Source organism: Chrysochloris asiatica, unplaced genomic scaffold (assembly GCF_000296735.1).
Source record: "Chrysochloris asiatica unplaced genomic scaffold, ChrAsi1.0 scaffold00285, whole genome shotgun sequence".
Lineage (NCBI taxonomy): Eukaryota > Metazoa > Chordata > Mammalia > Afrosoricida > Chrysochloridae > Chrysochloris > Chrysochloris asiatica.
This window is the reverse complement of record NW_006408803.1, coordinates 631,451-656,830: the sequence shown is the minus strand read 5'-3', so window position 1 is coordinate 656,830 and position 25,380 is coordinate 631,451. Positions and strand designations below refer to the sequence as shown.

Genomic DNA, 25,380 nt, shown 5'->3' with positions numbered 1-25,380 from the left:
GCAAGGATGGTTCCACAGTAGAATCTTTGCTTTCTATATGGGAGCCCTAGGCTGCACCTCATCTGTGGCCACCACATGTCTGTAAGTAGAGGTTTGCATGTTAACTACTGTGTGTGACACTACATGCACTGGACTACTAACCACAAGGTTGGATGATTCAAACCCACCAGTTGCTCCTTAGAAACCCTGTACATGGTTTGCTATGAGTCAGAACCGACTCTACAATACTTAACAACAACAATGCTAGCTATATTCGGTGGAACTTCTCGAGTAAGACAAAATAAGAAAAAGGGCTGGTGGTTTACTTCTGAAAGTAAGCCAATGAAATCCTATAGATCACAGCAGTCTGATCCAAATCGCATCATGGGGGCAGTGCAGGATTGGGCAGTGTTTTTTTCTGTTGTGCATGGTGTTGCCATGAATCAGGGGCTAACTCTATGGCAGCTAACAAAATCAACAACCACTCTAGTACACAGATTAGGTGTTAGATTGCTAACAATCAGGAGAGACCTAAATATGCTCCAACAATACTGAGTCCCTCTCAGGTCTACCTATAGGAACAGACCTCTTATTCCTACTTGATTTGCATCTTTTATACCCTCACAACTGTCAAGTAATTTTAGGTTCTAAGAGATCAGTTGCACTCCTGGTATGGGGCTGGAGGATAAGCACTGGACATCTAACCACACGGTTGGTGGTTTAAACCCACTAGCCACTTTAGAAACCCTACAAAGGGTCACTATGAGTCAGAACCAACTCACTGGCACTTAACAACACCACGAGATCAGCTATTCAAACACCACCATTAACCCATTCTTAATTTTCTATCAGTATTTTGTAGTGTGGTTAAAGAATGTGAGCTTTGTGGTCAGAGATATTAGTCCAAAACCTGGCTCTAGCATTTAGCTGTGTGATCTTGGTGTGGTGGCGGGTGTATGCCATAGAGTCAGTTCTGTCCATCCTGTGTAGGGTTTCTGAGGCTACAAAACTTTCATGGGGCTGCTGGTGGATTCAAGCTGCTTTCCTTGTGGTTAGCAGTTTAATGTGTAACGCACTATGCTACCAGGGCTCCTGTGTGATCTTAAACAAGTCAATAAAAAAACCCGCAACCTCAGTTTCCTTGCAAACAATAACAGCAACTCATAAGGATTACAAATATTAAAAATATAAGTATACAAAGAAACTAACAAATAAAAACTAACCCATAAATGTTAAATATATCATTATTAAAAATAAGCTTCTTGCAAACCTACTAAATTCTTACCCTTAAGTCTTTTTTCCTATCAAATTCGAAGTTTTATGGGTCATTAACACCCCTTCCTCCCCAAGTCCTTCTAGAATAATCCTTTCTTCACAAAAATTGCAATTCATAAAGGAAACTTAGAAATCAACAACCAATTATGTAGCGTAAACAACTCTACTCAGAGTTTCTACTCAGTTAGAAACCCCGGTTTGCTTCCAAATATTTTCTTTCTTTACAAGAAGCTTCCAAAAAAGCATTTTATGGTGATACTGGAAGGGCATAATTTCATCTCTAAAATAATTTCATACAATACCTCCATGGAGTTCACATTCAGAGGAATATCATGGAAGGGAGAAATGTAGTGACCAGCAACATTCTCTGCAAAGAAAAATAAATAAGTAAAATAGCACAGAGTTAAAGGAATAAACTACACTGTTTTTGAGAGCAATAATTTTCTCATTTTTAAACTAGCATATTTATTTTAAAGCTAACTTTAACTCTCAAACTGAATAAAAGTCTAACTCAACTTTTAAAGCTTGTTTCAATCTGACAACCAAAGAGGAATTTGCACCAAATAAACTACATTTGGTAAATGCTGAAGTCATTTTACTTATCCCTGTGCTTTAAAATACTCAAAGCAGAAAATGTCTAAAGCAGGCTAAAACTCAAAAGGTGAACTTTTGAAAACAGACCTATCACTAAGCAAATCAGATTAAAATTGATATCCATTTTCCTATGGGAAATTTAACAGAGTTCCCATATCCACATGAAAAAAAGGTCCAAAGACAGGAGAAACAAAAGGAACATATCATTTGTTTGACTCAAAGTTAGGATGCTAATGTTAAGGTAAGCTCAAAACAAAAACAAATTTTAAGAACAGAAACTTTCTTATCTTTAGGGTTATTTTCTTAAGTACGTATTTTAAATACTTTTCAAAGTACAGATTATTTAAATAACTCAATATGCAATTTTACTGGAATTCTGAAAGCTCTACATTCTTTTATCTATCCTCAAAAATGTCAAAAGAAATTGACTGTCTCAAACTGCCTTAGAAATTTTCAACTTGGCAATTTTCTAAGTCAGGGTCTGTTTTACTTCTGGCCTACTACCTCCTTGGTATAATTTTAAATTTAGATTTTAACAATGTTATAACAAAATAGAACAAGCATTGGCTGACATTCCAATAACAATGAGCACAATTAGCATTCATATCTTGGTTTCTAAATACAATTCACTCATAAAAGACCCAGAACTCCTAGGGTAAACAATTAATTCTAAGAGTCATTATGAATCAGAACTGACTTGATGGTACCTTACAATAAGAATCCAAGAAGCTGCAGGAACCCAGAAAGTTTACTATTAAATCAAGGAAGTATAGGAAGCTAGACAGACTAGCTGAGTTATCTTTGTAATTAGAGTAAATAAGTATAGCACATAGCTTAGGTGTTAGGCTTTAATAACTGTGGATCAAAAGCCAAATCCACTGCCATCAAAACAACTCTGATTCACAGTAAGCCTATAGGACACAGTAGAACTTCCCCATAGGGTCTGTAAAGCTACAATTTCTAAAGAAACAAACTGCAACATATTTCTACTACAGAGACACTGGATGGAGTACACAGGAATCAAATTGACTACATCTGTGGGAAAAAATGGTGGAAAAGCTCAACAACATCCACCAAAACAAGGCCAGGGACCACCTGTGACCATCAATTACTCAAATTCAGTTCAGGCTGAAGAAAATTAAAACAAGTTCAGGAAAGCCAAAGTTGAATATACCCCACCTGCATTTAGAGACCATCTCAAGAACAGAGTTGATGTATTTGACATTAATTACTGAAAACCATTGAGTTGTGAGACCACATCAAGAGCATCATAGATAAAGAAAGCAAACTGTCATTAAAAAGGCAGCAAAGAGAGAAAAGAGCAAAATGGATGTCAGAAGGGACTCTGAAACTTGCTCTTTAGCACAAAGAAGCTAAAGTGAATGGAACAAATGAGGAAGTAAAAGAGCTGAACATAAAATTTCAAGGGCAGCTCAAGAAGACAAAGCCAAATGTTATCATGAAATGTGCAAAGATCTGGAGTTACAAAAGCAAAAGTGAAAAACATGCCTAGCATTTCTATAGCTGAAAGAATTGAAGTAAATGTTAAAGTCTCAATTTGCAATACTGAAGGAATCTATGGGGAAATAGTAAATGATGCAAAAATCATCAAAAAAGATGGAATACAGAATCACTGGACCAAAAAGAACTGGTTGATGTTCAAGCATTTCAAGAGATAGCATATGATTAAGAACCGATGTTACTGAAGGAATAAGTGTAAGGTGCACTGAATGCATTGGAGGAAACCAAGGTTTCCTGAACTGACGGAATACCAATTGAAATCATTCAACAAACTGATGCAGCATTGGAGGTACTCACCAGTCTATGCCAAGAAATTTGGTAGACAGTTACTCGGACAGGTGACTAGAAAAGATCCATAGTTGTGCCCATTTCAAAGACAGGTGATGCAATGGAATACAGAACTCATCAAATAATATCACTGATATCATATGCAAGTAAAAGTTTGCTGAAAATAATTAAAAAACAGCTGTGACAGTACATACACAAGGAACTCCAAGATATTCAAGCCAGATTCAGAATGGGACGTGGAATGATGGATATCACTGCTGATATGCCATGGATCTTGGCAGAAAGCTGAGAATAACAAAAAGATGTTGTTGTTGTTGTTGTTGTGTGCCGTGGAGTTGGTTCCAACTCATAGCAACCCTGTATAAGGTTTCCGAGGCTGTAAATCTCTACAGGAGCAGAAAGCTTCATCTTTCTCTAGCAGAACGGCTGGTAGTTTCAAACTGCTGACCTTGATGGTAGCAGCCTGACTCGTAACTGCTACGCTACCAGAGATTGTGTGGATCATGGTAAACAGTGGATAACATTGCAGAAAATGACTATTCTGGAACACTTAATTGTACTCATGGAGCAAACGTTCAAACAACAAGGGAATACTGAATGGTTTAAAATCAGGAAAGATGTGGACAAGGGTTGTATTTTTTAGCCATACATATTCAATATGTATGCTGAGTGAATAGTCTGAGAAGCTGGATTAGATGAAGAAGAGCACGGCAAAAGACTGGAGGAAGACTCATTAAAAAGCTACGATATGCAGATGATAAAATCTTGCTTGCTGGAAGCAAAGAGGACTTAAAATATGTACTGATGAAGATAAAAGACTACAATTTTCAACTAAGCAATCAATAGGTAGAGTCCTGGTGTGGCACTGTGGGTTAATGTGCTGAACTGCAAAGTTGATGTGAACTGCAAGGCTGGTGGTTCAAGCTCACCAGTTGCTCCTTGGAAACACTATACAGGGTTGCTGTGGGTCAGAACCCACTCGACGGCACTCCACAACAATAACAACAGTAACACTAGTCCTGGTGTGGCACTGTGGGATAAAGCACTGGACGACAAGGCTAGTTTGAAACACAGGGTTGGTGGTTCAAACTCTCCTGTGGCTATATGTCAGAACCAAGTGTACATCACTTAACAACAACAACAACAACAGCAACACTAGTAAGGTACACACAAAATAGAATGGTCAACCATTCATGATTAAAATGGCAGCATTTACTCAAGGACAAAGTTCAGAAGGGTTGGTAATGGAGGAGGAATGAAAATAAGGAAGATGGAGGAAATGGAGGAAACAGGATAAGTGATATTAAGTTGAAGGGACTGCAATCATTTAGATGAAACAAAATGTATAATTTGCTGAATGTAAAACTGATGATCTGCTCTATAAACCTCCATTCAATTAACAATTAAAAACAAAACAAAACAAAAACTCCTAGGTTATATTGGTTCTAAGTGTGAAGACAAAGTAACAGCTGGAGTGGAGGCAAGGGAATCAGGGGTGCTGTCTAACACCTGTTAACCTGGAGCTACTTCTTAGACATTCAAGTAAAAATATACAGTAGACAGTTGGACACATAGATATGAAGTTCAGGGAGAGATTGGGGCTGGAGTAAAACTATGGGAGTCATACATGGTATCTAGAGCTATAGGAATAGCTAGGATCACATAGAGAACGGTCAGGAAACTATGGCCCAAGGACTAAATTCAGCTGATTGCCTATTTGTTTGTTTGTTTGTTTTTATAAATAGATTTGCTGGAATCCAGTCATGTCCATACATTTATATATGACTCTCAAAGCCTAATATATTCAGTTTAAAGAAAACATGTGCTGATATTTTCCTAAAGAGTACAGAGAACAGGGATATGGACTAAGCTCTAGGACATTACAAAGTTTAGAGCTCAGAAATACAAAAAGGAACCAAGCAAGAGATACTTCAAAGGGACAATAATCAAAACAAAATTACTAAGGAGTATTGTCCCAGAGGCAAGAGAAAAAAAAAAAAAAGTTTCTAGGAAGACTTATTTACATGGAACCAGAAACAATATGATAATATTTCTTTGATCTAATTGAAAGACATATGTGTGTGTGTGTGTGTGTGTGTGTATAGATATGTATACATACATATGTTATATGTGGAGTCCTGGTGTGGCACTGTGGGTTAATGTGCTGGACTGCAAAGTCGGTTTGAACCACAAGGTCAGGGGTTCAAGCTCATCAGCTGGTCCTCAGAAATTCTATACAGTTTCGCTTTGGGTCAGAACCAACTCAACAGCACCTAACAACAAACATATGTGTACATACACATCTACACACACACACACACACATAACCAAATAACTACATGTATGCCAAATACCGGAGTTAATTTAAGGTGTGGTGCTGTAGATTAATGTGCCAGACTGCAAAGCCATTTGAACTGCAAGGTAGGTGGTTCACGCTCACCAGTCTCTCCTTAGAATCCTATACAGGGTCACTGTGGGTCGGACCCGACTTGACAGCACTTAACAACAACAACAATGCCAAATACCAACATACTATTACTAAAACAATTTAGACATTCAAATTGCAAGCTTTAGCAATGACTAAACTACCGTTATTGTTTTTTCTGAGTAAAAGATTAAGAAATAGAAAAAAAGTTTTAAATCACTTTAATAAAAAAATTAGATCACAAGAAGATTTGGCTTTCCCAGCACTCATTGAGAAAACTAATAAGATAATCTAAAACATGGTTTTATGGACCAATGACCAAATCAATATAATTTTATTTTTCTCTATTTACATAGAGTATATGTGCTCTGGTAGCGTAGTGGTTACGAATCGGGCTGTGAACCGAACGGTCACCAGTTCGAAACTACCAGCTGTTCCGCGGGAGAAAGATGAGGCATTCTGCTCCCGTAAAGATTTCCAGCCTCGGAAACCCTGTACATGGTCGCTATGAGTCGGAACCGACTCCACGGCACTTACAACAACAACAACATATGTGAAAATGTGTTTCCATATATATGATATATGATATATTTCCTGTATCATAGAACACATAGAATATGTGTTGATATATATTTCCTGTATCATAGAACACATAGAATATGTGTTCTATGATACAGGTCAACTTAAAAGAAAAAGTTACAAGTATTCATGCATTAAGTCTCAAACACACACTTTGGGATTGTCCACTGGAAATTTCATTAAATCCAAATGTATGGTACATTCAATGGGAGACCCAAATGACAACATAAGCACATGATTACTATAAATGATAAAGTGAATTCATAGCTAAAGAACTACATGATTCAGTTCTGTGCTAAATAAAAACAAATTAAATTATCCACAGCACCGTTTCCCTAAATGAACCAGTCATCCATCCCATAGCAACAAAAAGCCAAATTATGGAAAGTACAGCTTCTCCCAGCCGTCTGAAAAAGGCTCTAAAAATTTAAATCAGTAAATGAAACAACCACAAGTAGGACATCAAAGAAATGTCATATTGTCTCTGGTTCCATGTAAATAACTCTAACTTCATTAAAACTTCACAACTAATTCAAGAAACTGCAGGGCAGTAAAAACTCTGATATCTAGGAATTAATAAATTGGGACCTATTCAAAACATTGACTATTATCTACATTCCATTATTTTTACCCTTCACAGAACATAATAATAAAGAATTCTGGTCTGCCTTAAAGGCAAATAAATAACATGTTAAATATCTACCACGTGTTGCTGTTGTTAAGTGCAGTTGAGTGGATACTGATTCATTGTGACGTTTAACTTTTATACACATGGTCATTTAACTTCACAGCAATTCTTTGACTGGGAACCACAAGGTCGGGAGTTCAAACCCACCAGGTACGTCTCAGAAACCCTGTACAAGTCTGCTATGAAGCAGATTCGATCAGACAGCACTTAACAGTAACATCTCCATTTTATAGATGGAAAATCTGAACTAAGGGACACCAACATCAAGTAATTTGCCCAAGATGGCCTAAACCAGCACTAAACAACATAGGGATTTTGACTATAAATCTAACATTATTTCCACATTGCAACTGTTGCTTCTAAAAGTTTCAGAATTCATCCCACACAATGCACTCCAAATGGAGACCATCAAATTCTAGTGTTAATGAATGGCTAATAAATGCTCCTAGAAGGAAGGGCTTTGTAGTTCAAAAGTTTGGTACAACAGCCATAAGAATTTCTTGGAATTTTACTATGCATTTTGTGACCCTTCTAGAAGATTTTTAAAAAAAAGGAAGAGGAGTGTTCTAATTTTTTAAACCATGAAATCCTCACCTTCACCCTTCTAAAAATAAACAAACAGCAACATCCCCTAAGATGCTTATGCACAATGAGTAAAGTTTGGAAAATAATCATCTAGTGTCATTTCATGGTTTAATAAGAGGAGACGCAGAGAACTTTAGTGACTTATTTAAGGCCACACAGATAGTTTATTTGCTAAAGTCAGGGCTGGCACCAAGGTCCCCCCAGGATGCTCTTTCCCTACAACATCCTGCCTCACTTCAGCATTGTTCCTACAAAGCTTGTAAGTATCACATCTGTCATTTACTCTGATGGCAGTAAAAAATACCCATTTACAGAGATGAAACTCAAAAATGTCCTACCACTCATCGCACATTTCAGAGTCTTGGACATTTTTGAAAATGTGGGAAATTATTCTACTTTAGTAACTATGGAGAAAACTTTTGGCCAAATCGCACTCTATGTTTGTCATGCTTTTCAGGGAAGAGAGAGCTGTACCCAAGTGCCTACATTAAAAATGTCCAATTTGTGAAAAACTTTAGAAAAGCATTTTGCTTTTTATTTTCTCCTTATCCCACTCATCCTAAAATTGTTTCATTTCTCTTGTTCAATCCTTCTCATCACTGGACTGCTAACCAAGAGGTCAGAGGTTCAAACCCACCAGCTGCTCCTCAGAAATCCTATGGAGTGGGAACTGACTCATGGCACTTACCAAGCTTTTCCAGCAAACAGTCCTGGGTCAAGGATGCCATCTGGTGATAACTTCAGGAATTGTTTAGCCCAATTTCCAGCTACCACCTTGTCACTGACCTCAGTAAAACCTTTTTTTCTTCTTTTCTGCCCTTTTTGTTTCAAGTGAATTAAAAATGCTATCGTACTAACTGCTATATTCTGTCTAGGTAAAAGCAGTCAGGATGCACCTCAGAAGAGATAATGGCAAGATGTTTGTTGTCTTGCAGACTGTGGAGATGTTATCAGGAGAGAGAATTCCCTGGCAGAGAACATCATGAGTGGTAAAGGGTCACTGAAAAAGAAGAAGACCCTGCAGCAATGGGCTCAAATGTAGGAATGATTGTGAGGATGGTGCAGGACTGAGCATACATAAGGTCTGCTATACATAAGGTCCTGGTGTGGCCCTATAGGATAAGCACAGGACTGCTAACCTCAAGGACAGCGTTTCAAAACCATCATCTGACCTCAGAAACCCTATACAGAGTTATTATGAGTCTGAACCTACTCTTAGGCGCTAACACAATACATAAGGTAGCTATGAGTTGAAACGGAAAAAACAGCATTCTAACTACAATAAAAAACACTAGCCTGAAATGCATATCCAGTTAAAGGAACAAACCAGTGTCAGAGGCCAACAGAGCTACAGACATGCCCAAGTTTCTTGTTAGAATCTTACAGTTCCTTGTTTTGCCTTCATGGAATTTCAGATCTAAGACAGTCCATGCAGATCGCTGCTATGTCAACTGCTTCACTTTACAGCTGAAGTAACTGACTACCTGAGAACAGAAAAGGCTACTTGTGTTGCTACCATGTGTTGCTGTTGTTAGGTGCAGACAACTTGTGTTGTCTGTGGTTTACGCACTCGATGCTACCAAAAGGCTGGCAGTCAAGTACACCCAGAGTGACTTGGAAGGCCAGGAGATCTATTTTCTAAAGAAAAATCCACCATTGAAAATCCTGTAGAGTGCAGTTGTACTTGAACACATGTAAGGTTACATGACTTGAAACTAACTTGGTGACTAATTAGGTTTACGAGAAATTACATCATTACCTGTCCAACAACATATTTACAAAGCTAATGGTAGAGCTGGGATACTAGGGGCACTACCTCCCTACTCTCAAATTCTAAATCAGTACTTAAGTCTATTATACTGTATGTTGTTGTTGTTAAGTACTGTTGAGACAGTTCTGACTCATAGAAACCCTGTATAGGGTTTCCAAGGAACAGTTGGTGGATTTGAACCACTGACCTTGTGGTTAGCAGTGCACTGCTTATCCTACAGTAGTACCACATCAGAACACTGTATGAGGAAGCCTCAAAAAATTCATGAAAAAAATAGAATTAAATATAATGGATTTTTTCCATGAACTTTTTGATGCCCCCTTGTATGCTCCAGGCTCATCAAGCTATTTTTTTTGCCAACTACCATGCAAAGAAAAGATATTTCAGTGCTTTTATATCTTCCTTAAATATTTAAGGTTGGGGTGAGTCAAAATTGACTAGATGGCAGTTGGATATTACTCTTATAAATCTTTTGAAGGCTGAGCTTGTAACTGAACCCCCTCTATACCACACCCAACAATGTATAGCACACTTCATAAATAGTCATTACTATTTTAGTGTTTTCTATTGGTAACTGTATTCACTGCAAATATAGAATAATTTAACCATATTATGGGCTTGTTGTTGTTAGGTATCATGGAGTTAGTTCCAACTTACAGCCACCTTGTGTTGGGTTTCCAAGGAGTAGTGGTTTTGAAGCTCTGATCTTGTAATTTGTAGTTCAGTGCTTATCTTACAGCACCATACCTTTTATCTAGATGAAAATCTAATTAGCATTTTATAACGTTGTTTCTCTAGAGAACTAGTCTCAGTGGTCATCACATTGAATCTTTTGTAACACACACAATCCATTCAGAAATATGGCACTTCTAATAAATGGTTCCTATCCACCTGACCTAAGGAGCTCTGGTAGCTTAATGGTTACGAATCAGGCTACAAACCGCAAGGTCAGCAGTTCGAAACTACCAGCTGTTCTGCAGGAAAAAGATGAGGCTTTCTGCTCCCGTAAAGATTTACAGCCTCGGAAACCCTGTACAGGGTCGCTATGAGTTCACGGCACATAATAACAACAACCCACCTGACCATGGAGTCCTGGTGTGGTGCTGTGGGCTAATGTGTCAGACTGCAAAGTCGTTTGAACTGCAACATCAGTGGTTCAAGCTCACCAGCTGCTCCTTGGAAACCCTATACAAGGTGGCTATGTGTCTGCATCACCTAACAACATCCACCTGACCAAAGGAGTTCTGGTGTGGCACCACAGTACGCAAGCTTTGAGCTGCTTGGTTGGTGGCTCAAAATCAACCCCCTAGGAGGCAGAAGCGATCGATGGCCCTCAACAACAACAAAGATGATAAAGAAAATGTGCCATGAAGGGGGTTGGGAAAAAACCCTTCTTGAAGAAAATGTGAACTCTACTGTAATCATTATAATCACTAGGCTTTAGGCAAGTTAATTCTCTTTCCCCTAAAGTACTCCTTCATTCTAAGCTCAGTCAAGATAAATGTAAACATTTTATAATTACAGGTATCAATAATGATTACAGGTATTATTAATAATAATTTTATTTCAAGCCCTGTTATTAAACATGCATATGATGCTATGTAACGTTTGTTGTTGTGCCATCTCATAGCGACCCCATATAGCATTTCCAAGTAGCAACTGGTGGGTTTGACCTGCCAGCTTGTGGTTCGAAGTCCAATGCTTGATTCTACAGCGTCACACCAGGAGTCAACCCTATTTTACAGGTAAGAAAAACCACGGCTTTTCCAATTAAGAAACGTGCCGGGTGATACAACTAAAAGATGAAAAACTGTAGATCTGAAAGGTTCCAAAGCAGTAAGTGCTCTTTAGCAGGTGGGACAACATAAGACACACCTTTCAGACAGACCACACTACTATTCCAGGGTCTAAATGAGGCACGAAGGCAGTTCAAATGACCTCGCTTTTCTCACTTTACACCTCATCTACACAGTGAAGCAAGAAATGAAAGTAAGACCTGGGTTCTTTGCCATCCCAATCAGCCAGCTCCACGCCCCAGAAGGAAGTTTGCCCTCTGGGTTTGTACATACCGGGGTGGAGCGGGTGGCACCACTAGCGCAAGTATCTCATACATAGTGCAAACTTGTGAGTACAGAAACATGCTTTTGGGAAAAACAACCTTCATCGCAGTCCCAGAAAAGATAAAGAACCGCTAAACTAGGAATTTGCAAAGTTCTGCTATTTTCTACCAGTAGGAGGAAGCCCTCAGTTTTCCAGATTCTGTGCCTCCCCTTTAATAACTGCACGCAAATCGGCAGCCCGAGCTACGCTAAAGCCTGCGAGACTGGGGCGGGTCCACCGCACGTTAGGCGGCTCGCGGAGGGCAGTTGACCCGGCAGAGGTAGAGGCGGACTGCACCTCGGCAGTACGCTGCTCTACCTCTCTGCAATACACGTTTGGGGTAATAGTCTTCCCCGCCAGCAGGAAGTTCCGGAATGGATCAGCGTGAGGCACTGCGGCAGGAAGAGGTGACCAAGGCGAAGAACACGGGAGGGAGGATGGAGGCCGCAAGGGAATGGTCTGGTCCCACCCGGAGGTGCAGTGTCCGGCCAGGCGTGGCAGTATGTCCAGGAACTACTTACTGAAGAAGAGGCGGTAATCGGGCGAGTGGGGCTGGCCGCGCTCTTCTGTGCAGTACAGAGACATGCCACGCTGCGGCCTTGGATTTGAGCACAATCCCTGCAGCCGGAGAGCTGTAGGGTAGGAGCCTGCAGGCCAACCCCAACCTATGCGCAGGAACGACAACAGTGCGCGCATGGCGTCGGATACGGTCTAGCTCCTGCTAGGCGGTGCCTGGGGGGCTGACCCGGTTGCTCTCCAGCGCCCCCTGCCGCTGGGAGTCGTCACACTGGACAGAGGAAATTGGTTGTGGTCACATGGCTGCGTTGCCATTGTACTGCACCGCCTCTTCAATAAGCAGGAGAGTTCCCCCTGGGGCAATTTGACAGATCTGTGAGCCACAATTACTCTGTCTACAAGGATGTTGTTGTTGTTAAGTGTCGGTGGAGTAGGTTCTGACTCATTGCTACCCTGTATAGGGTTTACGAGGAGCAGCTGGTGAATTTGAACTGCTGGTCTTGTGGTTCTCAATCCAATGCTTATCCTACAGTGCCACAACAGGAGTATGGCACCAATTATTACACAATAACTATATGTGCAAGGATTACTGTTGTTGTTTAGTGCTGTCGAGTCAATTCCAACTCATAACGATCCTGTAAAGAGCTTCCGAGGAGTGGCTGGTGGATTTGATTTACCAACCTTGTAGTTCAAACCAACATTGCAGTCCAGTGTACATCCTATTATTAAGTGCCATAGAGTTGGTTCCGACACATAGTGACCTTATATAGAGTTTCCAAGAAGCTCTGGTAGCATAGTGATTACAGTCGGGCTGCTAACCTCAAGGTCAGCAGTTCTAAATTACCAGCAGTTCCACAGGAGAAAGATGAGGCTTTCTGCTCACATAAAGATTTATAACCACGGAAACCCTATACAGGGTCGCTATGAGTCAGCACCAACTCCATGGCACACTACTACTATGAAGGAGCATCTGGTGAGCTTGCACTGCCGACCTTGTGGCCCAAACCGACTTTGTAGTCCAGCGCGTTAACCCACAGCACCCACCAGGACTCCTATTTGTTGTTAGGTGCCATTGAGTGGGTACCGATCCATAGCAACCTTATGCACAGCAGAACGAAACACTGCCTGATCCTGGGCCAACCTCACTACTATTGCCACGCTTGAATCCATCGATGCTGCCACTTTGCCAGTCCATCTTGTTGGAGGTCTTCCTCTTTCTCTGACCCTCCACCTTACCAAACATGATATCCTTCTCCAGTGATTGGTTCCCCCTGACCATATGTCCGAAGTATGAGAGGCGAAGTTTGGCCATCGTGGCCTCCAAGGAGCACTCTGGCTATACTTCTTCCAAAATGGGTTTGTTGGTTCTTTTGGCAGCCCATGGCACTTTCAATATTCTCCAACACCATAACTCAAAAGCATCAATTCTTCTATGGTCTTCCTTATTCACTGTCCAGCTTTCACTTGCATATGAGGTTATTGAAAACACCATGGCTTGGGTCAGGTGCACCTTAGTCCTCAAGCTGACATCTTTGCTCTTCAACACTGTAAAAAGGTCTTGTGCAGCAGATTTTCCTAATGCAATACGTTGTTTGATTTCTTGACTACTGCTTCCATGAGTGTTGATAGCTGATTCAAGAAGAATGAAGTCCTTGACAACTTCAATCTTTTCTCCACTGATAAGAATGTTGTTTATTGGTCCAGTGATGAGGATTTTTGTTTTCTTTACATTGAGATATAATCCATACCGAAGGCTGTGCTCTTTGATTTTCATCAATAAATGTTCTACACAAAGATCATAAATCTTGAATCCTACATGTTCCCTTCAATGTAGTGAGCTGGTTAGAGCAAAGCAAGGGACAATGTACTAATAAATTATTCTCAAATATTGTTGGTTGCCAGGACAGATTCAGACTCAGTGTGCCTAGTAGAATTGCTGCATAGGATTTTCAAAGCTCTGAGCTTTAGCAAGCAGATAGCTAGGGCTACTTTCTGAGATGCCTTTGGGTGGATTAAACTGCTAATCTTCCTGCAAGCACAAGTATTTAGCCTCCTGTGTACAATTCAAAGCATCATTGTAGAAATGAAAATGTAAAAAAAAAAAAAAAAAAAACACACAAGAGAGAAATCAAGAAATGGAGGAGGTAATTTATTTTTCTAAATCTATAAATTGATGTCAAAATCAAATATTCACTAAATGACCTCATCATTACGTCTTATAGTGATGTGCGCATGCTTGTCTCCCATAATAAATAGGGTCCAGAGCAGAGCCTGGGGCAGATAATCACTCAAAATTGTATTCTTATAATAAATATGATATTATAATAGTAACTACTCACTGACTCTACCCCTGTCAGTTTGTCATGCTCTTATGGCTTCCTTCCAAGCTGAAAACTCGACCACTGATGTTTCAAATACCAGCAGGGTCACTCATGGTAGACCTTAGAGGACATTTCCAACTGAAACAGACTGAAAGAAAGGTCTAGCAATCTGCTTCTGGAAATTAGGCAGTGAAAGCCCGATTTTTAAACCTTTTCAGATACAGTGCTGGAAGATGAGCCTTTAGGGTGAAGGTGGGTCAGTGGCCACAATATTGAACTTCTGCACACCAATAGTCATGAAGAGTTCATTTCCTTGTACATGAGTTTGCCATGACTTGAACCTGACTCTAACCTATGTAGTTAGCTATATAAGGAAGCAGTAAAATTATACAACCATTGTGATGTATGTATAAAAAGACCCTCTCTCCCTTTTAAGAGGACAGTCTATCCTATATTGAAGTTGACACATTGTAAAGCCACCACTGTTGACAAAAGTATTAGGATCTAATCTAACTTCACTGTGTAGGTGGTGGTGGTGTGCCATGGAGTCAGTTCTGACTCATAGTGAACCTATTTAGGATTTCCAAGGCTTTAAAATCTATGGGTGCAGAAAGCCTCATTTTCTCTCATGGAATACCTGGTGGTCTCAAACTGCTGACCTTGAGGTTAGCAGCCCGTCTTGTTACCACTATGCTACCAGAGCTCTTTGACCGTGTAGGTAGTTAATGACAAATCTCATAAATATCCCTTCAGGTATGTGGGTAGGCCAGTCTCCTAACTTTAACTGTGACAAAATAATTGGGAATGTATACAAAACAGTAGAGGCAGACCGACTGATTACTACAAGAACAAGCAAGTTGCTTGCCCATGAGACATCAAGGCAAGGGGTCAGGTCCCTCAGAGTAAACCCCCTTCCAAGACTAAGACTCAATGGGAATACACACTCGGATTGGTGACCACGTTTGTTACCTATAACAGGAAGTGAGGGAAAAACAGCAATAAAGCTGCGAGCCAAGCCTTACAACGGTCAATAGACTCTGGTAAACCCAGGTGGAGACCTGGTTGGCCAGCAGTGTGGCAAGACCTGGGGACTCTTGGGCCCAGAGTCAGTGACATAGTCACAGAGGACTAGAGTAGAGAGTGAAGCATCCAGCGGATAAGAAGAGAGGGCATATGCACAAGAACACCCACACTTGCAGATAATACCCACTTGACCTGGCTTCAATGATGGGATGATCAGAGCACAACTAGAAGGAGAATGAAGAGGGAAAAAAGAGTAATCTGATACAATTTGATGAACTTGACCTATACCTATGTATGCAATAGCTCAAAAGAGGGAACAAATCTTTACAGCAAGATCATTCCCACCCCCTTCATACACAGAGTAGACAGGATGGGCAACTTGGACATTGGCTATCCAAAATGGGGGGGATACAAAGGCAAGAAGTGACTGGCTTACAAGCTTTCAAGAGGGAACCTAGATCCAGAGAGCATGGAGGTAGGTAGACTCTCCACTGAGTAGTATCCAATCTGTCTAGGCGAGACTGATGAAAGGAGATGCGGATAGGTCTCTTGCGGACACAATGGTGAATAATTGTTATCAGGACTGATTGGGAAGGTTGTAAGTGTAACGGTGGACATTTTGTGGCAAGGAGTCGAGTGATTAACTTTGCAGTCTAGGAGTGGAGGCCTCTGGGATCATGAAGGGTGAAGAGCGGAGAGCAGGATCCTATTCAGAAAAGCAGTGATCCCTGTGATGGAGTCACAGACGATGATGTGGAGAGATGGAGCAGTTGGGGACTCTAGACCCAGAGAGGGAGAGGGGCTGTATGCTGATGACCTGGGGGGGGGGGAGGTGGCGGAGGGGGCAGATTTGTAGGAAGTACCCTTTGGTTGGTTGATGATGCATGGAGGGGATTGTAACCATGGCAATAAACGATATGCAATAGGATGAATGCAAAACTATTGTTCTCTCATGTAAAGTATCACATTATTCACAATAAAACATTTTTTTTAAAAAGTTATTTTTACATGAAGTTATAGTCTATTAAGTGTGCAATAACATCATAAAGAAGTTTGAAATGTGACAGAAGTAGGAAGTGAGAACATGTTATTAGAAAAATGGTCCTGATAGATATGCTCCATGCAGACTTGCCACACATTTTCAATATGTAAAAAAAAGTAACATCTGCAGAGTACAATAAAGTGAAGTGCAATAAAATGAGGTATGTGTGTAATAGGGAAGTTTTCTGTCAATGAATCTATAAAAAAATTAAAAAAAAAAATAGTTGGGAATGTTATAAGTACTAAGGTGCCTAGGGAAGAATGTGAACCCTGTTCAGAATTGGAGTAGAAGTAAGTAGAGCTTTCACAGTCTTTTCCAATGACCTAGAGATTTTTCCCTGCAAAAGCAGAATTATAGGGCAAAAGCTGATATATGGAACAGGGAAATCAGGGACTTAACAAATACATATACTGTACATTATCTTGTACTAGGTCAGGGTTCAAAAATGAACAAGATAAGGTCTGTCATCCCTGTGGAACTCACTATCACATATTAATTTATTCATCCACTAATCTAATCATTTTGATAGCTGATGTAGTATAATTGTTAAGTGCTAGAGAGTCGGTTTCAATTAATAGTAACCCTGTATAGCTGGGGTCAGTGAGATGGATTGGCAAAGTGACAGCATCAGTGGGCTCACGCATGGCAACAGTAGTGAGGTTAGCTTAGGACTGGGCCGTGCTTCGTTCTGTTGTGCATAGGGTCGCTATGAGTCAGTACTAACTTGATGGCACCCAACAACAATAGTAGGGGTGGTGGTGGTGGTGGTTATGTGCCGTGGAGTCGGTTCCAACTCATAGCGACCCTGTACAGTGTTTCTGAGGCTGTAAATCTTTATGGGAGCAGAAAGCCTCATCTTTCTCCCGAGGAACAGCTGGTAGTTTCGAACTGCTGATCTTAAGGTTCGCAGCCTGATTCGTAACCACTATGCTACCAGAGCTCCTTAATAGCAGGTCTAGGAAATGTTTTTTTTCTGCCAAGGGCCATTTGGATGTTTATAAGACCACTTAATATCAATTTATGTTGCTATGAAAAAAACTCTGAGATTTATTGAATTTTGAGTCCCACCTATGGTTGTCTTGGTAGGGCCTAGACCACATGATTTCGCAGGCTTATACAGTCTGTGGGCCGGACGTTTCCCATCCCTGCTGTATAGGGTTTCCGAGAAGTGGTTGGTGGATTTGAACTGAGGACCTAAAGGCTAACAGTCCACTGTTTATCCTTAAGTGCTACACCAGTACCTCTGATTTCTCTGATTCTGCAGATCAGCTTTTGCCCTGTAGTCCAGCTTTTGAGGGGAAATCTCTAGGCCATTCATTGGAAAGGACTATGAGAACACTAGTTATTTTTGTTCCAATTCTGAACAGGGTTCACATTCTTCCCTACTCAACACCTAAGTTCGTTTAGAATTCCCAATTATTTTGTGGCAGTTAAAGTTAGTACCAGAAGGGATATTTATGAGATTTGTCACTATCTAGACAATCTGCTTAGATTATATACTAAAATATTTTATCAACAATGGTGGCTTTGTAATGTGTCAACTTCACTAAACTATAGGACAGCCTTTCCTCTTAAAAGGAAGAGGGTCTTTTTTATACATGTATTACAATGATTGTATAATTATACTGCTTCCTTATGTATAAAAACAGTCTAAATTGTTTTATTAACCTTTGAAGATCAGATGTTTTAATAAGTCTAATTTCTAATGAAACAAAGTTGTGGGCTAAATTCTAATGATCTATTGTTATTTGTGCCATCAAGTCAGTTCTTAGTGAATCTGTGTAGGGTTTCCAAGGAGTGATTGGTGGGTTTGAACAGCCAACCTTGTGGATAGCACTCTAGTGCTTATCCTACAGAGGCTTAAAATAAGGTCAGACATTGCAGATGTCTAATTTGTAGACATATCATTGCTTCATGGCTTTGAAATAATTATAGTTTTCTTCAGGAAATGGTGCAGAGAAGAATTTTCTCAGAAAATTATTCCTAAAATTAACATTCTTTGTTTCTTGACATAGTTATCAATAAGGAGAATCTAACCTAATGTTCTGAGACTTCTCTTGCCAACAACTTTCCTTTAACACTGGTGGTTGGTGGTTGTGTGTCACGGATTTGGTTCCAACTCACAGTTGACCCTCTGTAGTGTTTTCAAGGCTGAAAATGTTTACACTGAGCAGAAAGCCTCATCTTTCTCCCATGGAATGGTAGATTTCCAATTTCTGACTTTTGGGTTAGCAGACCAAGTCATAACCCACTATGCTACCAAGGCTCCTTAACACTGATGTTGTTGTTGTTAAGCTGTAGCGTTGATTCCGATTCATAGAGACCCTGTATAGGGTTTCTGAGGAGTAGATGATGAGTTTGAACTGCTCACCTTGCAGTTCAAACCAACTTTGCAGTTCAGCACATTACCCCACAGCGCCACACCAGGACTCCTTAACACCGATAATGCATCTAATCGTAGCTGCCAACAAGTTCTGAACATCTTGATTTGAAGAGAGCGAAAAGAAACTGTGAAGCATTTTAGAATATAAAATGCTTACTTAAAATGAAATCTTGACACTAACTTGTTAACAATTTGATTAATTTTAAGTTTAAGTTTATTATAAATCACACAAATCTCATCTTTCACTTCTAAAATTTACTTAAATTTGAGAGTCAGAACTGACAGTAAAGTCAGCTACTAACAAAAGGTGAATAATTCAAACCTACCAGCTGTTCCGCAGGACAAGAATGTGCCAGTCTGCTTCTATAAAGATTTCAGCCCAAGGTTTACTCTGCGTAGCTCTGTAGGATCAGCACTGGCCTGTGAACCACAAGGTTCAAACCCACCAGCTGTTTCTTGGAAATCCTATTCAGTGTTGATGTTAGTCTGAATCGACTAAGTCTGGAGAGGCACTTTAACAACAACAATACAGGGTTGCTATGAGTTAGAAGTAAACCAACAATTTTTATTTTGTTTGGAATATCAATGATAAGAGTCCCTGGGTGGTACAAATGGTTAATTAAGCATTGGACAACTAAACAAAAGATGGGCAGTTCATACCCATCCAGAGATGTCTTTTGGAAGAAAAGCTTGGCATCTGCTTCTGAAAAGTGAGAGCTTTGAAGTACATGGTGACCATGAATTGGAATCCACTCCAGAGCAACTGTTTTCTTAAGAAATAGCAGTAGGTAAGGAGCTCTGGTAGCGTAGTGGTTACGAATCGGGCTGCTAATCTCATGGTTAGCAGTTCGAAACTACCAGCTGTTCCACGGCAGAAAGATAAGGCTTTCTGCTCCCATAAAGATTTACAGCCTCAGAAACCCTGTAGAGGGTCGCTATGAGTCAGAACCAACTCCACGGCACCTAACAACAACAACAAGCCTGGTGTGGCACTGTAGTTTAAGTACTGGACCACAAGGTCTGTTTCATCTGTAAGGCTGGTAATTCAAACTCTTCAAAAACCCTATACAGTGTAGCTATGAGTCAGAACCGACTCAATGCGCTTAGCCACAACAACAAACCAGGTTAATTTTTTTTTTTTTTAAGTTTTAAAATAGGAGTTTGAGAGTAATATTTATTACATATTATTTAATAACTTCATATTTAGGTGTTTAGACATAATGCATTGGACTTTTATTATTGGCATCTCTTGCTTTCTTCTGGTAGTGTTGTAAAGTGCCATGCTTTACATAGATTGAATAAGTCTCAATCCTAGGAGTTTATAAATTAGAGGTAAAGACAAATACACAAGAAACCATTAAATAGCATTTCCAGAGTTCATGAAATATGAAACTACTAGGTAATCTTGAATAGGGAAATCATTTCATAAAACTGATTATTTAGGAAAACTGATTTATAAATAATATGTAGAAGGGACTAGAATAGTAAATAAGAGAAGGTGGTCAGGTAATGACAACAAATCAGATATCAGGTGACAAAATCCCACACAACAGTGCTGGCAGTGAAAACAGAAAGGAAGTATTGGATTTGAAAGAAATATCTAATTTTAATGCTAAATTGTAACTATTAGAATGATTATGGAAGAATAAAAAGTAATTAGGTTTCAATACGAAATAAGTAGAAGATATGTGCTATAAGGAAATTAAAATGGAAAAGAATCTTTGTAGATAAGATGATACATTTGGCATCGAACATGTTAAAATTAAGACAATGGGATATTCAATTGAAGATGAAACTATTTTCACATTACTCCATAGTAATGACTTTGGAGTTTGACTTGTTTTTAAATAAATGCAATTTACCAATACTGACCTCTACAGAATTCAGCTATATACACGGAGCCTTGATGATGCTGTGGGTTAGGCATAGGGTTATAATGGTAAGGCTGATAGTTCAAATCTACCAGTTTCTCTGATGGAGTAAATTGAGGCAGTTTGTCCTTTTAAAGATTTACAGCTTTGGAAACCCTATATTAGATGGCAATACGTCTTGTTTTGGGGGTTGTATCTATGTATCCATAGGAGTCCTGGTATGGCGCTGTAGGTTAATACACCAGATTTCAAAGCCGTTTGAACTGCAAGGTTGGTAGTTCAAGCTTACCAGCTACGGTTTAGTTGCTATGAGTCGGAACCGACTCGATGGTATTTAACAACAACAACAAATATGTAGCTATACCACACAGTTACACTACTACTGTACCATAGAATACAGAATTTACATTTAATTTTAAAGAAAAACATAAATCTTCAGAAAATTTTTTAAGATTTGAATAGACTCTGGGTCAACGGTTCTCAAAGGAGCAGAACTAACCCCAAAGAGACATTTTTAGGACAGTTTAGAGTGTTTTCTGGTATCACAAAAAATTGAAGAGTATTGCTTATATATAGGGATATTGTTCCCAGGAGTCAATTTCAACTCTCGGTGACCTATGTGACAGAGTGAAACTGCCCTCTAGGATTTCCTAGGTGGGAATTCTGGTGTGGTGCAATGGGTTAATGCTGGACAGCAAAGTCAGTTTGAACCACAAGGTCGGTGGTTCAAGCTCACCAGCTGCTCCCCAGAAACCCTATACAGGGTCACTATGGGTCGGAACTGATGCAACAGTACTTAACAACAACAGCAACACAATCTTTATGGAAGCACCTTACCAGTTGCTGCTAGTGAATTAGAACAGCTGGTGTTTTGGTTAGCAGCTGAGAACTTAACATTGTGCTTTCACACACACACACACACACACACACACACACACACCTGTTGCTGTTTAGTCAATTCCTACTCATTTTAACCCTACAACACAGAGTAGAACTGTCCCATGGGATTTTCATGTCTTTGTTGTTGTTGTTGTCAGGTGCCATCGAGTCGGAACCGACTCATAGCGACCCCATGCACAGCAGAATGAAACAATGTCCAAACCTGGGCCAACCTCACTACCTCCGCCACACTTGAGTCCATCAATGATGCCACCCGGCCAATCCATCTCGTTAGGGGTCTTCCTCTTTTTCTCTGACCCTCCACCTTACCCAGCATGACATCCTTCTCCAGCGACTGTTTCCTCTTGACAATATGTCCAAAGTATGAGAGACGAAGCTTAGCCATCTTGGCCTCCAAGGAGCACTCTGGCTGCACTTCTTCCAAAACAGATCTATTGGTTCTTTTGGCAGTCCATGGCACTTTCAGTATTCTCCTCCAACACCACAACTCAAAGGCATCAATTCTTCTAAGATCTTCCTTATTCATTGTCCAGCTTTCGCATCCATATGAGGCTATTGAAAACACAATGGCCTGTGTCAGGCGCACCTTAGTCCTCAAGCTGACATCTCTGCTCTTCAATACTTTAAAAGTTCCTGTGCAGCAGATTTGCCCAATGCAATATGTCGTCTGATCTCTTGACTGCTGCTTCCACGAGTCTTTAGTCTTTACAAAAGCAGACGCCCACATCTTTCTCTCACAGAGATGCTAGTAGGTTTGAACTGCTGACCTTTTAGTTAGCAGGCAAATACTTTAATAACAGCCCTACTATAGCTTCTTATTTGGTGGGTAAGGACAAAGGATCCTATACCACCTACAATTCAAAATAATCTTACCCAAAAGAGTTGTCCTGTCTCCCACGCTTCTCTCAGTGATCCACCAGACATTTGTGTATGTGATCAACTTGTTTGTTTAATTAAATCGAAAGTGGTTATTGTTGTTGTTAGGTGCCATCGAGTCAGTATCGACTCCTAGCACCCCTATGCACAGCAGAATGAAACACTGGCCAATCCTGGGCCAGCCTCACTATTGTTGCCATGCTTAAGTCCATCCATACTGCCACTTGGCCAATCCATCTAAAGTGGGGTCCTGATGTAATCTGCTGGTTAATGCATTAAACTGCAAAGTTAGTTTGAAGCTCAAGGTCAGTGGTTTGAGCTCACTAGCTGCTTCTCAGAAACCCTAAAGAGGGTTGCTATGAGTCATAACGGACTTAGCAGCACTTAACAACAACAACAACAAAGACTCATGGGGTTGCCGCAAGTCAACTTGATAAATTGTTTTTTTTTCTACAGATGAATACCATTTTATATATAAATACAAAATTATTTTTGGCATAGTTTCAGTACTATATATCGAAACCATTTGCTTTTTATAGCTCTCAAATTCATAATTCTACTTAGAGTTACAGACATATTGAGTATGTCATGTATCAATTACTGGCTCTTGAACATTTACAAATTGCATATATATAATTTCATTACAAATTACTTCTCTTTTACGACTTTTTAAAGTGGTAGCTAGGCATTATATGGAGTCCTGGTGTGCCACTGTGGGTTAATGCGCCAGACTGCACAGCCATCTGAACTGCAAGGTTGGCTGTTCAAGATCACCAGCTGCTCCTTGGAAACCCTATACAGGGTCGCTATGGGTCGGAATCGACTCAACAGCACTTAACAACAACAACAACAACAGGCATTATATTGACTTTGTTGTTGTTGTTAAGTGCTATGAAGTCCGTTCCTACTCGTAGCGACCCTGTGTAGGGTTTCTGAGGAGTGGCTAGTGAGCTTGCAGTTCAAACTGACCTTGCAGTCTAGTGCATCAACCCACAGCACCATGCCAGGACTCCTCATGAGTATAGTTGGTTTTATTATCTGTGAATTGATTTTCAAGGTAGTAAAGATGATGTCACAAAAGCTGTCCAATTTAAAGACAAGGTTGATTGAAAAAGAATTGATTTAGGCTAACTCAGGGGTTCTTGGCTGTTTTTGTACCATGCACCCCATTGACAGCCTTTTGAAACTTATAACCCCATCTTGAAATAACGTTTTTTAAGTGCATAAAATAAGATACATCATTTAAGAGGAAACCAATCCCAGTGAACTATATTTGTAAAATTATTTTTTTAAATACTTTGTAATGCGGGGGAGAGGGGCACTGTAAAGGCACAAAGTGACTGGCTTACAAGTTTTCAAGAGGGAGTTGAGTTTCAGATTGTGCAGGGGAAGGTAGAATTCCCACTGAATAGTTTTCATCTTGTCTGGATGGGTCTGGTGAAAGGTGATGGGATAAGATTCTTATGATTTAATAATGAGTAATGTGCTGGTGTGGTGCTGTGGGTTAATGCTCCAGACTGCAAAGCTGTTTGAACTTCAAGGTCGGCAGTTCAAGCTCACCAGCTGCTCCTTGGAAACCCTATACAGGGTGTCTATGGGTTGGAATCGACTCGACGGCACTTAACAACAACAATTGTTATCATAACTAATTGCAACTGTCACAACTGTAAAGGTAAAAATTTTGTAGCATAAAGGGGGAGTAGTTAATCTTACATTCCAGGAACAGAGCACCCTAGGACCATCAAGGGAGAAGAGCACAAGTGGAATGTGGGACCCTATCCAGAGAAGCAGCAACGCCAGAGATGGAGGCAGAGATGAGGACATGGAGAGAGGGAGCAGCTGAGGACTCCAGACTCATGGGAAGAGAAAGGCTGTGTGCTGGTGGCCAGGAGGCAGGCTTACAGAATGTGCCCTTTGGTTGTTTAAATGATTATCTATTTCTGAGTGTTTTTGTGTATATGCCCCTCAAAAAAACAAAAAATAAAAAAACAGAGGGAATAGAAGCAAATACTGTTGAATAATGATGCACTGAGGGGATTGTAACATTTGCAATGAAACAATGAGTGTAAAACGATGCTTTCCCATATAAACAATAACTCAATTCACAACAAACACTTAACAACAACAACAACAACAACAACAAAAAACTTTGTGATCTAATAACACCATTTGTTCTTCTCTTAATACACTGTTATTGATAAGTGCTTTGAGATTGTTCTGACCTATGGTGACCCTGTATTGGGCTACCGAGGCTATAAATCTTTACAGGACCAGAAAGCCTCATCTTTCTTCTGAGGAGCTGCGGGTGGGCTCAAACCACTGATCTTGTGGTTAGCAGTCTTCCTACAGAGCTACCACATTCCTGTTAATACATTGTGTTGACAGATTTAGGGGCAAATCAGATAACTACAAGAATTTTGTGTAGTGATGAATGTATCTCATATTTAAGAGTCACCTGTAACTTCTGCGAATTTTTCTGAACATTATATACCAAAATCACAGGTAATAGTGGGTTTAGTGCTTACACACATAAATGTTAAGCCAAGCTAATTGACATTGAGTCAATTCAGATCCATAGCAACTCTATAGGACAGAGTTAGAATGTCCCTGCAAGGTTTCCAAGGCTGTGAATCTATGCTGAAC

At 40.1% G+C, this 25,380-nt stretch overlaps 1 protein-coding gene across 1 annotated transcript in view; it reads right to left on the bottom strand.

Annotated features, from left to right (window-relative positions):
* PPA2 (pyrophosphatase (inorganic) 2) overlaps nt 1-12,398 on the bottom strand; it is a 148,252-nt gene extending 135,854 nt beyond the window's left edge. Inside the window, exons 1-2 of the mRNA XM_006874556.1 lie at nt 12,327-12,398; nt 1,557-1,621 (exon numbers count right to left, since the gene is read on the bottom strand). Of these exons, the coding sequence (XP_006874618.1) occupies nt 1,557-1,621; nt 12,327-12,390 (129 nt within the window). The 5' untranslated portion in view covers nt 12,391-12,398. The remainder of the gene's footprint in view (nt 1-1,556; nt 1,622-12,326) is intronic.
* Between the last annotated feature and the right edge of the window lie 12,982 nt (nt 12,399-25,380).